The sequence below is a fragment of the Gopherus flavomarginatus genome, chromosome 1 (assembly GCF_025201925.1).
Source record: "Gopherus flavomarginatus isolate rGopFla2 chromosome 1, rGopFla2.mat.asm, whole genome shotgun sequence".
Taxonomy (NCBI): Eukaryota; Metazoa; Chordata; order Testudines; family Testudinidae; genus Gopherus; species Gopherus flavomarginatus.
Window position 1 is genome coordinate 332374693 of NC_066617.1, and position 17663 is coordinate 332392355.

Here is a 17663-nt window from a genome sequence, read left to right on the forward strand (position 1 = left end):
ACAAGGCCACATTGTTTATTGTAGCCACACTACAAATCAAACTGCTTGAATGACAGTCTTCTGTTGCTTGGGCCATCCTCCGGAGTGGGGTGGCTGGGTGCCTGGAGCCTTTGCTCCCCCTGTGTTCTTGGGCGTCTGGATGAGGAGGCTATGGAACATGGGGAGGAGGGTAGGCGATTATACAGTGGATGCAGCTGGGGTCTGTGCTCGTTGGCTTTCCTGCAGCTCCAACACATGCTTATTCATGTCCATTTGCTACGTCAACAGATGCTGCAGCATGTCCGTTTGCTCCCTCATTAGCCTCAGCATTGCGTCCTGCCTCCGCTCTTCGCGCTCACTCAAGTCTTTCCTGGCCTATCGATGGAACGGGGTTGGTTGTGTGGGCACGGTCATTTTAAAATCGACCTAACATGGCTAAATTCAACCTAACCCCGTAGTGTAGACCAGGCCTGAGTGTGTTGGAGATCAGGAACATGATCTTGAATTGGATCAGATAATCAATGGGGAGCCAATGTCTCAATACAAGGGTTATATAGTCCTGCTTACCAATGTTGCTTGGCAGGTAGGCTGCCATATTTTGGATCAAACTTGTGCTTTTAGTATTATTAATAAGTTATTTGTTCTGTGGTTAGTGCCCAAAGGCTCCAAACAGTTTTTGAGGCCTCAATGTACATGTGATGTACAAACACAGAGAAATCTCTGCCCCCAAAGAATTTACAATCTACAAAAGACAATGCAGACAAAAGGTGGGAGAAAGAATCCAAAAATACAAGCAATTTTGCTAGGGTGGTGATAGGCAAAATTCCAGTTTTATTTTCATTTTTTTGTTTGGTTATTTATGCTTATCCCCTTGCCTATTTTTTTTTTAAATTGTGTGAACTCCTGTGTTTATTCTATATATACTTTGCATTTAGCCCATATCTTTCTATTTTCATTTACAATTTACTCAAACATTTGAGTTTAACTATTGCCTTTTCCCCCTTTTTATTACATTTAACCCTAGCCTTATTTGTTTTAAATTATTTTAAACCTTTTTTTTTAAATAATTTTATACACACACACACTCTCACTCTCTCTCTCTCCCATTCAATTAAAATATTAATTTCTGCTGCATTTTAATAACCTTTCTGCAGTACAGTCTTTTCTTGAATGGTGTCTGGACTGCCCAAACACATAAATAGTTCCTTGTACTTTCAGGGGCATTTTAACCTGAGTGCCATACATGAATCAGACAGTAGGTCAAAATTTTAGATCATCCTAAACAAGCCAAGTAACAACTAAATTTGGCTCAGTCTGATTTTGGATAGGATTCCCAAAACACACAAAAAGAGAAATGCTACCTGTGGGTTTCATGGGATTATGTGAATTTTAGCTTGTCTCTTGACACAAATTCCACATGGAAATATGTATGTGGTCCTTTTATGAGGAAATACGTATTTTTCTATAGCTATAAATAATTTCGGTTGAACTCTGAGCTCCAGTTTCAAATTTGGCCAAATTTTTACATGTAGGTCACTTGTATGTTAAACTCCCTTTGTAAGTCTAGAATAAAATATGCAGACTACCTTCAGTAGCTCATTCTGTGAAGTGCACAAACACAGTTTTACTAAGGCCAAACATCACAAACACAATTTTACTAATGTCAAATATAAAATTCAGAATAAATTAGATTTGTCAACATAAATCCATTGTTAGCTGTTAATACTGTACTGTTCATGGTTTTATTTAGTGTTTGATGTTTTCTGCAATGCCACTCTTTTTATGAGAATAGGAACAATATGAACAAGGAAACAAAATTAATTGCTGAAAGATGCTTTGGTTTATAAGTTGAATGAACAGTCTTTACCAGATGAGGAAAGCTGGGAAAGGAAAACACCCCTCCAAACAAATACAAGGTGAGGAACCTGATGAAACAATACCTAAAACTGTATTTAATGCTGACATATCTTATGGCAATTAATGTATCATGTCTCCGAAATATAATTACAAGAAGAAAGAACCTCAATACAAGATATTTGACTAAACATGCAATAACAATCATTACTTACTGAATAAGTGCTGCTCTCTCAAAGTACTGAATGGCTTTTTCACAAAACTGGGTATCAATGTAATAGGCTCCAAGCCATTCAATGACCTCAATGTTTGAAGGGAAATACCGATATGACTGACAAAATAAGGAAGGTGAAAGAAACATAATTTTGGTGATAAACAACATCTTTATTTTACTTTTGGAATATCTTACTCACTTAAGTGTTTAATTCTCCAGATGCCAAAAATATGTAATACATGAATGAAAGCACTGTACTATACCAACTAATCCCTAAAGAGAACTTGTCAGGTTTTGTAATTACAAAATACTTTTCAGAAGAGTTACCTGAGATGAGTTTCACATTTTCCATCAATCCTTACTAGAATTATTATTTTAGCATAGTTAGCAGCAGCAAAAGAGTATTCTACCACACAAAAAAGTTTGCCTTCTTAGATTACTACTGTATGTAAACAAGTTAATTAAAATGCTAAGCAAGTTGTTTCTATAACAAATTACATTAATCAGTTTCAGATAGCCAAGTCTGCTGGAAAACTCAGTGAAAAACATTTTTTTTGCTATAAAAGTTTTCATTTATGTTTGTACAAATAAAATTAGAGACTTTCATTAAAAATAGCCATTTCTGAGAAAAATACCAGGCCAGATTAATCCCCAGTCTAACGTAGCTCCACTGACTTTCAGAATTACACCAGCGATGACTGTGACCCACTGACTTTACAATCTGAGGACTGCATGACATACATGAGATGGGCTGATAGTCTAATTCCTGTTCCTAAGGGAAAGGCATCTGCCTACATCACTCAAAATACCCTCTCAATTGGCACCTTTGTGGGCAGTCTCAGAAAAGATACCAAGGAAAAAAGTAAGCATGGTGAGTGAACTACTACTGTGTCACCTGTATAGCTGGTCCCTTTCAGAACAGGAGTGAAACACCAGTCAGAATAGTACAAGGAACCTAGTGCTGAGTGCCCTTGCTTTACGTGTTCTGTGGATAAAAAGGCCAGTTTACAGAGCTGTCAGTCCTACACTTGGATGAGCAATAAACTAACTCTAAACATCTGAAAAAGAGAGTCAAGTATATGCACATATCCACTTTATTTCAGTGGAATACTTCTAATCTGTTTTTAATTAATCTTGGGATTAATGCCACATAAATAAGCAAAACTTTTGTATTGACTACAGATTTTAGTTTTACTGATGGGGAGTGTGTGTCTTGGGTATTATTAATAGGACTAATCTCTGGATTTACTAGAAACAAAATTTGTTACAAGTGTTCTATTGACACTCTTTTCACTGGCCCAGTTAATATTTAATTAAATTATTTCAAGAGGAAGAGCTTCAATAGGAGAGATTGAGGGAGCCCCACATCAGAATATCCCACAGCCTTTTTTGGTGTGCTCCTTCTTATAAAGATCTGACAATAAAAGCTTGATTTATAAATAATTATACTTTCCTAAGCAAAATCTGATTCGCCTTACTTTCTGTACATACTTTTGGCAATTAAAATACTACTGTAAGTAAACATCGCCTACTGCACTCTTTTATTTCTATAAATATTAGAAAATGCATAGGTCACATACCTCATAGTAATACTGAAAAGCTTGGGATTTATCACCTTCGTTATCATACAATTCCCCTAGTTTCGACAGCGCATGTGAATCAGTTGGGACTACACTGATAAGCTGCATGAGCCACTCTATGGCTTGGTTGGGATCCTCCATTATTTCATATCTGAGGTATCTTCAGTTAAGGACCATTCAAATGGTGATCACATTTTGGTTCATCAAGAGGAATTCTTATGTTATATAATGTAAATGTAATCCAAAAGTTGCATGTTGAAAAGACTTGCCAGACATAGCAATGTGGACATATATTTTGGTTTTTTGCACATTTACTTAACAATTTCTTCCCACTCAGATGTACTTTAATTTACTATAAATAACATAATTAAGTGTTAACAGTCTAGGCTTCTCTTTCAGCCTTAAAAACACTTTTGGCCTGGTTCATCTCTCTCTCACTAATTTTACATCTGTATAATTCATTAACTTCAGTGGAGTTACTCCTGATTTATAACAGTGCAACTGAAAGGAGAATTAGGCACCCTGTCTCTATGTCCCACAAACTTCCTAAGTTTTCTTAGCGTGGTTCTGTGCTAAACAAAATGACAAGGAAAAATTGCCACCACCTTATGGAGTACATCTGTTCTTTATGTGCCACTCTGTGCGGCATCTCTGAAGCACAGCATGGAATTTGCGGCTCAGGAGAAGAGGGCTTTAAGTCACCTTTGTCTCTTCCACTTCTGGGCAGCTCTGAGGGCTGGAGCAGCCCCCACTGTAATTAGACAGCTGTAAGGGGCCTGTTTAGTTACAGCAGCCTCCCTGGGCTGCCCTACGGGTGCTAGCCCTGTTCATAATCCCCACAGAATGATGTGCTGTAGCTCCTCCCCAACACACTCCTCTGACTCTCAACCCTGTCTGCAGAATGCCCCCTATGCCAGAGCTTGCAAGGGGGTCCTCTGAAGGCAGAGTTACCCACTGTCAATACAAGGGAATATTCCCCCAACCAGAACCAGAGCTTTAGAACCCCTTTATGCCACTCCAGTGCTTTAACCCATTGTAAAGAGGTGGGAGCAGGAAGAGGACCCCACCCCTTGTGTATAGTTAGATTCATATCCACTTACTTTTCTGACTATAAGAAGTTTTATGACTTTCACTACTTTTAAAAATGCTGAGCCAATATTGCAATGGGATTCTATTACGCCTTGGAAGGGATTCTATTGTGGTTTGCACATCATCAACAGAATGCTTAACTAAGTTCTGGCTGCAGAATCTTTACTGCTGATGAGGCATAGAACCAAGTAAGACCCCAACTTGGCTTTCAGATCCCAGGCAAAGTTTGCAGGATTGACAGATGATGATTATGCTTTTACATGTAAACTGAGCAGATCTGGTCTGAAAGCCACTGAGACAATAAACAAGGAACCCTATGGAGCTATTTTTACAAATTCTCGTCAGAGTAGAACGTCACTGTAATGAACTATAATATTTTGTTAAGGTTTTATATCCATTATACTTATATGTGTTATATTATTTTCAAAATAACATCACTTGTATATTTAAAAGTTATAGGCCTCTTCTTAGCTTTAATTATCTGTATATGACTAGGCCTTCCTCATGTGTGTTAGTCTACTGGCTTCAGTGACGCTGTTCACTAATATAAAGGGTTGCAGAATCAGGCCTTATTTTTACACAACACATATATTTTAACCCCACATGAATGTCTCCTGATTAAATGTAAATTTTTTTAGCCATACAAAAACAACTTTTATGTCTTGATTAAGACTAGTCTCATCTAATCCTCTAATACAGACTAAATTCAATGTTTGGCATCTGGATCCAGCAAAAAAGATACAAGCTTGCTATTTGGTAGAGAACTTGGGCACTGTTTCGAAGGATTGCCTGAAGTTTCAGAAAACAATCCAAAGCCTCATCTATTCTGTTTAACTTTTTATATGTTAAACCTAAAAATAAAAATTACAAAATGAATTCAACAAGCAAAACAAAACATCAGTACAGGCACAGTAATTTAGCAGAATAACCAAGGACAATGAAGCAGAAATGCAGTATTTAAAGGGATGCTATTAACTTAAAAATCATATTTTAGTCTGAATTTTTTATTCCTGTATTATTGTAATAGGGAACACATGAAAGAGACTGAAAAAATATTTTTCTCAGTTTTAAGTTTGTTTAATTTGTACATTTGGCAGCCGTTTTCAGATAGTCAATTTCACCGTTTTGATAGTCGGTCAGTTTTCCTTGTTTATATGGGATTTTCATAAATCAACAACAGATAGAAAAAACTTAAAAAAAAATAGGAAAACATGATTATAAAGCCACAAGGATACTCAAGGCAGATGTGGTATTTGAAACTACCTTTAACTTTTTTTTTTTTTTTAAGTTGATGAAGTTTTTTTAAAAAGCAAGTTGCATCACTGCTTAGAGGTAAATGAAAAATAACTGTGCTTTTCCCGATGATCGCTCTCTCATCTCAACTGCATCTCAGTAGATTTGCTGCACGGCTTACTTAAGAACCATCCTGATTCAGGCAGTGTGACTTAAATGAACCAAAGCTGATTAGGGCAATGGTCATTATTCCAGTCAAGGCCCACAGCCATACATAACACCAACCCTTTAACAAGGGGCATCAGAAAGGGAAGGGGAGATAATTTGGTTGAGTAGTTCTATTCAAAACCTACATTTTGAATAGAAAATAGTTCTTAGCACTTATAGCAATTTTCATCTTCAAAGTGATTTACCAACATCAATTAGTCTAAGAACAGATGAGTAATATTGGTGCAGAGTTTCTGTGGAAGATGTTTGAAGCAAAGGATATTATCTCACTTTACATCTTAAATCATGAGGTAAAAGAATTAACAGTTTAATGGAAATGACATTTTAATTTCAATTAACATTTCTAAAAAGGACAAGTTTGAAAACTAGAATCTCAAACACATTAGTAGCCTTATCTAAACTCTAAGCCATGCAAACACCTCTACATTACCTATATTGTAAAGTGCTTCAGTGCATGAGGAATCATTCCTTAGAGCTTCCTTATAAAACTCTGCTGCTTTTTCATAGTCTCCATTTGCAAACACAGTATTTCCTTTATTAGTGAGAGCTGATGGGTTGTATCTATCAGAATTCACAGCTAAATCTGCATAGTTGGCTGCTTGTGCTAATTCATTCTCCTGTGTAAACAAGATATATATAGTATATTAACAACTTGTCAATCAATAATTTTCTTTGGCACTAACCTTAGTCTGTTTATGGTTGATATAATAGCAGTCTGAAAAAATATTTAATACTCTTCAATCCTAATACTGTTCTTTATGAGCTTGTAGAAAAAAAGATCACACACATTTTTCAGGTCACAGAAACCTGAAAATTAGAGAGTGAGACCTACATTGTCATCTTGTCCATCTCCCTCCCAATGCTGGCTTGCTCCTTATATTGGTAGGAAAGGTGGGAGAAACACTGCAGAATAATTTAAGCCTCCGAAATGAACTTATTTTATATTCTACTTGAAAATTAATATTAATCAGAGAGGTAGAGAAGACAGCCCAGAGCAGTGTTCTAAATGTCGTCGTCTCCACTCCTCCCCAAGTCTAGTTATGAGAGTTAAGGGTGGGATCACAGCCCTATTACTGATGTGCAGGTGAACAGAACCCTGTTAGAGATGGAAGGAGGTAAAAGTTTAGGTAAGCCCAGCAGGAGACAAGGAATGAGTGACAGGTCAGGCAGCTGAAAACATACATTCAGAGAGCACAATGACAGGAGGAAGCCAGGGAACAAATAACCAGAACATAGATATATGAAGAGCTTCATGAACATTAACTAATTCACCTTCACAACATCCACATGAGGGAAGAGTCTTTTATACTCCAGCAGGGGCTCAGTCTCCCTCCTCCTGACAGCACAGCCAGAATTCTTCACCCACTTTCTAATTGCTGCTGCTGCCAGGGAAGGGAGGGTAATGGCATAGCAGTTGGAACACTTCTTTCTGTCTGCTCTGTTTCTTGTACCTCTATAAAAGCAGAGCGCTCCCACACATCGGCGCTGATTCCATGCGTGCTCTGGAGCTGGAGCACCCATAGAAAAAAAGTAGTGAGTGCTCAGCACCCACCGGCAGTCCTGCTAATCAACTCCTCCTCTTCCACCCCAGTGACTCTCACCTGCCAGTGATCAGCTGTTCAGCGGCATGCAGGAGGCACTGGGGGAAGAGTGGGGGCAGGAAGAGATGCGGGGAGCGGGCGGAATGGGCCAGGAAGAGGCGGCGTGGGGTCAGAGAGGGGGTAGGAAGAAGCTGGGCAGAGGCTTGGGGGACGGGGTGGAGAAGGGGCCGGGCCTGGGTCAAAGCAGGGGTCGAGCACCCTCTGGGAACTCAGGAAGTTGGCGCCTCTGCTCCCACAGCCCCTACTTTCAACTAGGAAGTAAAGGCAACAATTGAAATTTTAATATTTAACATTTATAATAAAAAATAATAAAGTACTTTGTTCTTGCATAGCACTTAACAGTTCAAAACGCTGAACAGACATTGACTAGTTAAAATGGTGTCTTTTCTTACCTCTTGTTTTCATGAGCTTTGTCTCAATGCTGAGAAAGAACACGTATATAGATACAAAAATTGCTACAGAAGCGTAGTCTCTTCTGAGCTCACAGTTAACAACAACAACAACAAAGGCATACTTACCAAATAATAAAGAAATGAAAGGTTTGTTGCAGCTGCACTTTTTACTCTGCTATCCTTTTTTTCAAACATTTTTAAAGTCTCCACAGCCTAGAATTAATTTACAAGCAAGTTACTAAACTGTAACAAACTTACTCAAACTATTACTGTGCAGGTAAATCCTATGTTTTTGTGAAGAAATAAACAACTAAAATTACTACTTGACTTATATTACTAATTACTAGTTAGTAATTTATTAATTACTATTTAGACAAAATTATACATAACCTTTTCTACTGCAAAATATTTGATATTTCATACTTTTAAAATTCCCACAGTACTGGTATCCATAACTGGTATTTGTTATCCAGCGTATGGATTAGATTTAGAAAATACCTGAACTTTCTGTTCATATATTCACACTTTTCCATCGAAGTTCCATTCATTTAAAAAAAGAAAAAAAGAAAAAAAAAAAAAAGCAAGCTTCACTGACGTTTTCATTTTCTCAGCTATCTGTATTATGTAAATATTTTCACTTTTTCTGTATCTTTACATAAGATTTTTTTCTTAAAGACTCAAACAAAGATATAAATGTAACAATACAAAAAATATGTAACAGTACGTTTGGAGTACAAATATAAATACACAAAGCAAAATTTCTAACAGAAATGGCTAATCACTTTCATTTCTCATATTACACAATGTGCTCAGAGAAGCGAGGATTGAGGACAATACATATGCAAATCTAAGGAGTTTTACAGATCCCTTTGTACATCAGAAATTAACTTCATAAACTTTGGCAAGGTAATATCGATTTGTGAAAAGAGTAACAAAAATGATATAATAATTAACTATCAAATTTAAAAACAGAGGGCAATTTTTTCTGCAATATAAGAAAGATTTATATCTATAGACCAAATATAACAAAATCTTTAGCTAGTTTCTACTAAATATTTACATTAAGTACATAAACTGTTTAATGATACTTTTGCCTCAGTTCCACTCTCCTTTACATCAGTGCAAATATAATGACTTCAGGTTACCCACTATTTGCACAGTTAAATCTCCTCCTTTTTCCCTACACAAGTTAAAATCTTGAATGTGCTTATCATAGTAATGTGAATGCATAATGCTCTCTGGTGGTGTGTCAAGGCAGAGAAAAAATACAAGGTTTTTAAATGATCCACGGACATGCTATTTTTTACATTACTCAAAACGCATGACTCAGTGTGGCATGTGAGGACGTGAAGTTTACACAGTTAGCTGAAGTTTATTGCTCCCTAGCAAACTACATAGGAAGTACAAACTACTACAAAGCCAAACATTTTTTTAATAATATAGAATTCTCTGAAGAAAAGCACCAATCTGAGAGTCAAGGAAATAGTTTCAAAATGCATGACTTCAGATTTAATGGGCTTTGAAACTCAAGACTTTAGCTATAATGATTTTGGTTCTCATTATGTATTTGAGTGAATCAAGAATTGTTCCTGCAGATCTACAAGTACAGTACTGTTATGTCTGAGGTATTCTACCATCAAATTGTTTCTTCAAAGTTCAGGCTGCACATCTCAGTTACAATGGAATTTTGGTTTAGTGACCTTTCAGCTAGAGAGAGAGAGAGAGAGAGAGAGAGAGAGAGGCTTTCCTAAAGTCATTTCCTGTTGTTGCTGATTTGTTTGCCCTTTCCTTCTACTGATATGGTAGCACCTTCGGTTATAAAGATTAAAGTGGAAGTAATTTCTTTGTTTTCAAAGGGAGAAAAGAAGTTCACACATGATTTTGGGTGCTGCTCTGCAGCTGGTAAAGCATATTATAGACTGTCTGAGCTAGATAAAGCCATGACATGCCTTGGCATTAAAATGCCTTGGCGGTACTCATTTTATCATGGTGGAAGGTGAAAATGTTGATTCTATGTACACATCTCAATTTGAGAAGTTTACTATGTATCATGAGGGTAATGGTCAATTGGACACAACCATCAAAACACATTGTCAAAACCAATCCTTATAACTGGATTCCGATGTACAGATTATATATGTACAAAGGCCAAGTTTAAATGTAATGCACCTGGCCTAGGCTGTGGATTCCCAGTAATGGTAGTAGAACTTGCAAGGCTAAATCCCAGTGCTCTACTTTAAAATTTTATACCAAAACCATCTTGTAAATTAAGAGAGATTCAAACCACCACTAACGCACAAAGATTATTTTAAAACAATATGTACATCTGAAAATGGCTAGGGAAGATGGTCAGTAAAGAAAAAAGTGAGTGCAGGGAGGCTGGGGAAAGGATGCCCCCACGCACTCACCTGCGGCGGGAAGCAGAGCGACGCGGCCCCAGCCCGCTCTGCTTTCCTTGCCCCGGTCCCAGCCGTGTCCCTGGGGGCCGGCAGTTGAGGAAAGATCTTACACTCACCTGAGGCAGGAAGTGGAGCGCCATGGCTGGGAGCTGGTGGAGTGGAGCTGGCTGGGGCTGGGCTGCTCCACTTCCCACCGCCGGTGAGTGCAGGGAGATTGGGGAAAGGACACCCTCCGCACTCACTGGTGGCAGGAAGCGGAGCGACGTGGCTCCAGCCCACTCCACTCTGCCACCTCCCAGCTGCGGCGCTCCACTTCCTGCTGCAGGTGAGTGCAGGGAGGTTGGGGAAAGGATGCTCCCTCATACTCACCTGTGGTGGGAAGTGGAGAGCTGCGGCTGGGAGCTGGCAGAGTGGAGCGGACTGGGGCCGGGCTTCTCCATTTCCACTGCAGGTGGAAGATGGTCAGTGCGAGAGGATCCCTTCCCCCAATCCCCCTCCTCCGAGCGACACGGCTGGGGCCAGGGCAAGGGAAGCAGAGCTGGCTGCTCCCAGCCCCCCACTAATCCCCTGGGCCACTCTGCGGGGCCCCCAAAAGTGCCCTCTCACAGCTCCTGCCCCCAGCCCCTGGTGGGGGCAGCCCCTGACCGTCCTCGATACCCTCTGCCCCTTATCAAGCCCCTCGGCCCCGGCCTGGCCCAGCACCCTTAACACGCTGCTCAGAGCAGTGTCAGAGCTTTACCGTGTTGTATGTGAACCTGCATTATATCGGGTTGCTTTATATCAGGGTAGAGGTGTAATTTACTGTGTGATTATCCTATTTGTATAAATGTACTACTCTTGTATCTGAAACTAAAAATATATAATATAACTCTGAGGGCCTATTGTAATTATGCAAAGTGTGGGCCATTAATGGTGGTTTGGAATCTTGATGACTCCCATTAACCAGGACAATTGACTGCAGATGGCTCTGTTTTACCTGTAAGTTTTCCTGTATGTGTGTGTACTGGCAAGAGGTAATGAAGTCTTACAGTGACATGTGATCATGTCACCTGAACTGAAATCCATCTTTAACCTAGTGCTTTTCCATTGTGGGGGGGGGGGGGTGGGACCCAGAAGGACAAAGGATTTTCACCTTATGCAAAAGATATATAAATGGGTGGAACAGAGAAAAGGGGGAGCCATTATGAGGAATCCTCTAGCTACCACCTGAGCTGGAACAAGGGCTGTACCAGGGGAAAGGATTGTGCCCAGACTAGGAAGGCATCTAGTCTGCGAAAGAAACTTATTGAAACATCTTTCAGGGTGAGATATTATCTGTACTCAATTGTATTAGTGTATTAGGCTTTGATTTCTGTGTTTTATTTTATTTTGCTTGGTAACTTACTTTGTTCTATCTGATACTACTTGGAACCACTTAAATCTTACTTTCTGTATTTAATAAAATCACTTTTTATGTATTAATACCTGCAGATGGCTGTTTTACCTGTAAGTCTTCCTGTATATGTGTGTGCTCGCAAGTGGGTAATGAAAAGTCGTACAGTGACGTGCTCATGTCACCTGAACTAGAATCCATCTTTAACCTGGTACTTTTCCATTGAGAGGGGGAGAACCCAGAGGGACAAAGGATTTCCACCTTATTCAAAAGATATATAAGTGGGTGAAACAGAGAAAAGTGAGAGCCATCATGAGGAATCCCTTAGCTACCACCTGAGCTGGAACAAGGGCTGTTAACGGGGAAAAGGATTGTGCCCAGACTAGGAAGGCATCCAGTCTGTAAAAAACATATTGAAACATCTCTGAGGGTGAGATCTTATCTGTATTCAGTTTCTTACTGTATTAGACAAGGACTTGCATGTTTTATTTTACTTGGTAGTTCACTTTATTCTGTCTGTTACCACTTGGAACCACTTAAATCCTACTTTTTGTATTTAATAAAATCACTTTTTACTTATTAATTAACCCAGTGTATGTATGTATGGGGTGCGAACAGCTGTGCATACCTCTCTATCAGTGCTATAGAGGGCAAACAATTCATGAGCTTACACTGTATAAGCTTTATACAGGGTAAAAAGGATTTATTTGGGTTTAGACCCCATTGGGAGTCGGGCATCTGAGTGTTAAAGACAAGAACACTTCTGTAAGCTGCTTTCAATTAATTCTGCAGCTTTGGGGCAAGAAATTCAGACCCTGGGTCTTTGTTGGAGCAGACGGACATATCTGGCTCAGCAAAACAGGGTGCTGTGGTCCCAAGCTGGCAGGAAAAGCAGGGGCTGAAGTAGTCTTGGCACATCAGGTGACAGCTCCCAAGGGGGAGGTTCTGTGATCCAACCCGTTACACACATCAGCTGTAAGAATGCATACTAGTGAATGCAGTATGGAGGGAATGGGAATGAGAGAGACTACAAGCACCTTCTTTTAAAGAAGAATTGTTAGAGACTATGGACTAAGACAAGCTGCAAAGGGAGTTAAATAACTCAAATGGTGGTGCCTTAAGAGTAAGTAAACACATATACCTGAGAGGCCAAGGTAAAGGAAACTCCTGCTCCACAAAAATGGCTAGACCAGGTGATTCCAGAGGTTTTTTCACCTCTGTTATCTTCTTCCAGGACCCCATTATGGCAGCTGCAGCCAGTTTGAAATGTGTCAGCTATTTGACTCTAAACACTGAACTGTGAAGGACTAGGAAAGTGGTGTTCTCAGTATAGGACACTCAATTCTGAAATTAACTCCCAACAGAGTTTGAGATTTGCAAGGTTTAGGGTATTATATACCGTACAATGCAGCTCTTTCATTAAGGTTTTTTCCCTAAAAATGGGTATCACAGGAATCAGCAACTGGACATTATTATTTGAATACAAAAAGAATACAGTAACTCCTAACTTAAAGTCATCCTGGTTAATGTTGTTTCATTGCTGATCAATTAGGGAGCATGCTCGTTTAAAGTTGTGCAATGCTCCCATCTAATGTGGTTTGGCAGCGACCTGCTTTGTCCACTGCTTGCAGGAAGAGCAGCCTGTTGCAGCTGGCTGGTAGGGGCTTGGAACCAATGTGGACCAGAAGCCCACCTATCAGCTCCCGTCTCCCTTAAGTTCCCTGTGCTGCAGCCACCCAGCAGGCTATCAATTGCTGGGCAGTTCAGCTGTCCCTCCTGCCACTGCCATGTGCTGCTCCTGCCCTCTGCCTTAGAGCTGCTCTTAGAGATTCCTGCTTGCTGCGCAGGGGGAGGGCGAAGAGGGGGCTAATGTCAGGGTGTCCCCCTTCACCCCGCTTACCCCTTCTCCATATAAAGCAGGGAAAGGACATGGACAGAGAGAGCTTGGGGCAACAACTGCTGTCTCAACTTCCTGATCTACTTAAAAAGACAATGCACTTAAGAGTGGGTCAGCTTACTTAAAGGGGCAGTGTGCATCTCTCTCTCTCTCTCCCACATATAAGGTGTGTGTCTGTCTCTGTCTGCTATGCTGTCTCCCCTCCTTCATGTTCTTGCTGCCTTGTGTGAGAGGCTACATTAACAACAACATGTTAACCCCTGAGGGCTCAGCTGAGTGCTAGTTCATCATTTAGCAACAAGGCATTCCCTGGGAAATATCCCTCTCTCTTCCACCCTCTAACTTCATCACCTCAACCACGCTTCACAATCATCATAGTTGTGAACAGTATTAAATTGTTTTAAACAAACAGGCCTGAACAACATGCAGCCCGCGGAGGCTCACTGTGCGGCCCGCAGCAGGGAATCAAAGGGCTCTGAGCTGCCCGCAGCGGCGGGGAGCCTAGAGCTTTTTAAATCTCGGCTGCCGCCGGGATTCATAGGGCTCTGGGCTGCCCGCAGTGGTGGGAAGCCCAGAGCCCTTTAAATCTCAGCCGCGGCCGGGATTCAAAGGGCTCTAGGCTGCTGGCAGGAGCTCTGGGCCCTTTAAATCCCTGCCCCAGCCCCACAAAGCTCCGGGTTCCCCCAGCCGCCGGAGACCCAGGCCCTTTAATTTGCCCCTGACAGCTCCCAGTCACCTCTTCAGCTGGGAGCCCCTGGTTGATTTAAAATCAAGTATCACCTCCCCACCCCCAACCTTCCTTTTTGGCCCACAGCTTTTTGGTGGGGCAGTGCTGGGGAAGGAGGGTTTGTTTCTGCAGGGCTGGGGGTTTTCGGCCCTCAGCTGTCTTCTTTGGAGTAATGTGACCCTTGCCGCCTTACGAGTTGTGCAGGCCTGGTTTAAAACATATACTGTGTGTATATCTATAGAATATATGTTTTTTTGTCTGGTGAAAAAAAATTTCCCTAGAACTGAACCCTCCCTATTTACATTAATTCTTACAGGGAAATTGGATTCGCTTAACATCGTTTCGCTTAAAGTCGCATTTTTCAGGAACATAACTACAACGTTAAGCGAGGAGTTACTGTACAAGAATACAAGAAAATGGTCTAGAATCTGAATGATAAAATACTGCTCTCCTGAAATAGTTCCTCTAGGGTCCATCCATTTGTGTGTCAGGAAATGGGAAGGTAAAACTGGGTTTGTAAACGAAACACAAAACCTTCATAATATTTCCACTAGAAGTACTGTTTTACTTACTCTTTTATTATGGGTTTAGCAAGGAAAATTTGCCAAGTTACAAACTATTCTAGAAGACTAAAGCTAATTAAGCACCATATTTTAATAATGTACCTACCTCTTCATACTTACAGCATCAAATAAAATGCACGACACAACGAAAGTAGCAATAGTGAAAGGAAAGCAAAAATTACGTTTTTAAAAACACAGTTAAACTAATCTTACTATCAAGACACTGAAAGTGTGAATGGAGACATACAAGATGAAAATTATCTACTAAAGCATTAACCAACATGTGAGACTTTTGTGCTCCACTAAGAAATTGTTTAAATTCAATCAAATTTGAAATTTCAGAGTTTAGTCCTAGTCACTAATCTAAAATCCCAAATCATTGCACAGCTGCCGTCATTACACATTAGGCATTGAGTCACTTGTCAAATTCTAATGGGAGAAAAGCCAATATAAAGATAGAAACCTATCCTAATAGGCAGAAATGAAAAGAACAGTTTGCAATGTGTCTATGGAGGAAAAAGTAGGAATAATTTTGCCTCTTTTGTCAATTCCTTGAACATCCAAACAAAACAGAGTATATTTGTCCTTCAAAATTTTTAAATGATCCTGTTCTATACTACAAAATAGTACAAAGTGTACTGTAAAATCAAATGGGATGATGAAACATTTGAATATACCTATATTGTGAATATTGCATATTAATATATTAATGTTCTGAGTGAGTATAACTTTATCTGGCTGTATCCATATATTCAAGACAATTTGTGCACATGCCCCATTGATCCTCCCTATTGGCTCATACACATCCATGTGCAACCCACCTGTAATACTAGTGTCAGCACTAGAAAAACAGTGGCTTATCCTACCTCTCCCTGGTAGTTCCACTGGAAGGACAGGCTTAGAACACAGATGCAAGGCACTGCCCACTCAGAATTAATCACTACTATTTTTTTTAATTGGAATTGGTCTGCAAAAAGGGTGATCTTGTGGTTAACACACCAGACTCAGGACAATGGGGTTCAAATACCAGTTCTACCATCAACCTGTGTGACCCTGGACAAGTCATTTAATACCTCTATGCCTCAGTTCCCCATCTGTAAAATGGGGATGCTACTACTTCCGTACCTCAAAGAGACGTTGCTATGATAAAGTAATTAATATTTGTGAGATGCTCAGACAGACACTATGGTGATGGAGACCATAGAAGAATCTGTCTAGGTACTAACATACCCCCGGAAACAAAAGTACCTAAGTGCTTTGGGGAACACTTTCTATTTAAAAAAAGGTAGCATGCTTTTAGAGGTTCCTATATTATTATTTAAAAGTTCTATTGTAGTAGAACCTATAAGCCAGTCAGACCAGGGCACCTTTGTGCTAGGTGTTGTACAAACACATATTAAATTACAGCCCTTACTCTACCTTACAGTCTAGAAAAGACAAGACAAACCAGGTAGAAGAGACAAGTTGGTCTGGCTGGGGCAGAGAAGACAGGGTAACAAAGATAACAATTCTTAGCCAGTCGGGAGCTGTACTCTTTCTATATACTTTTCCTATAGTTTAGTTAGTAAGGCCTTGTGTACATACAAAGTTGCAAGGGTTTAACTAAAGGTGAGTTTTTAAATTGATTTAGTTAAATCAGTACAAACTCCCTAGTTGACACTTTTATACTAATTTAAAACTGGTTTCTATTTAGTTTAGCATAATTCAGTTAGGAATGTAACAATAAGCCAGGTTTAAATCAGAGTCCACACAAGCATTTGCACTGGTTTAACTAAATCATTTAAAAACTGGTTTTAGTTAAACCAGTGCTACTCTGAGGATGGACAAGGCCTCAGAATACCAAACAAACAGAAAGGTGACCCCTAAAGCCCTTTATTGGTAAAATACATGTATTTTAGGTTCACTTTTTTTTGTCCCAGTAGAATTAATTAAAAAATATAGTAAAGACACACATCCCTCTCTCTCTACCACCGAAAGTCTATTTTAAGTATGGAAAGACTATACTCATGCTCTTCCTTTATAAACATGTTACAGTGTTTAATTCTTGGGGCCACTGCCTTACCTCTATATTTCCTAAGTTTGTGCCTGCATGGAAGGACAAGAGGATGGACTGCAGTTCTGACACAGATTACAGTACCCTAATAGGGTGCAATAGTACATATGCAGGAATGGAGGAAGGGTATCACTGTTACAATACCACAAGCAATAATATAATAGCAAGTGCATCTGCTCATACTCTGGTCTATTAACTCCCTCCTGTGACAACAGACAAATTTAATGTAGGTAAAGCCCTCCCCAATCAATGTTTTTTGTAGAATTATTCTAATAAAGACCAATATCAACACTGTTATCAAGGTTCTGAGCAGCTATTAAAGGTGACGCTCTTGCTGGAAAAATATGGCCCTGCTGCTTTATAAAGGTATGTCTACACTACACTAGAGTTGGGAGCGCGCCTCCCAGTCCAGGTAGCCAAACGCGCACTAGCTTGAACAGAGCTAGTACACTAAAAATAGAAGTGTGAACATTGCAGCATAG

The 17663-nt window shown here is 39.9% G+C and overlaps 1 protein-coding gene across 4 annotated transcripts in view; it reads right to left on the bottom strand.

The window, feature by feature from the left end:
• The window catches only part of IFT88 (intraflagellar transport 88), an 87470-nt gene that overhangs the window by 41340 nt on the left and 28467 nt on the right, over positions 1-17663 (bottom strand). For all 4 annotated transcript variants that reach the window (XM_050937213.1, XM_050937216.1, XM_050937215.1 and 1 more), the window contains exons 16-20: positions 8297-8383; positions 6608-6794; positions 5459-5567; positions 3628-3778; positions 2049-2164 (exon numbers count right to left, since the gene is read on the bottom strand). In XM_050937213.1, the coding sequence (XP_050793170.1) occupies positions 2049-2164; positions 3628-3778; positions 5459-5567; positions 6608-6794; positions 8297-8383 (650 nt within the window). The remainder of the gene's footprint in view (positions 1-2048; positions 2165-3627; positions 3779-5458; positions 5568-6607; positions 6795-8296; positions 8384-17663) is intronic.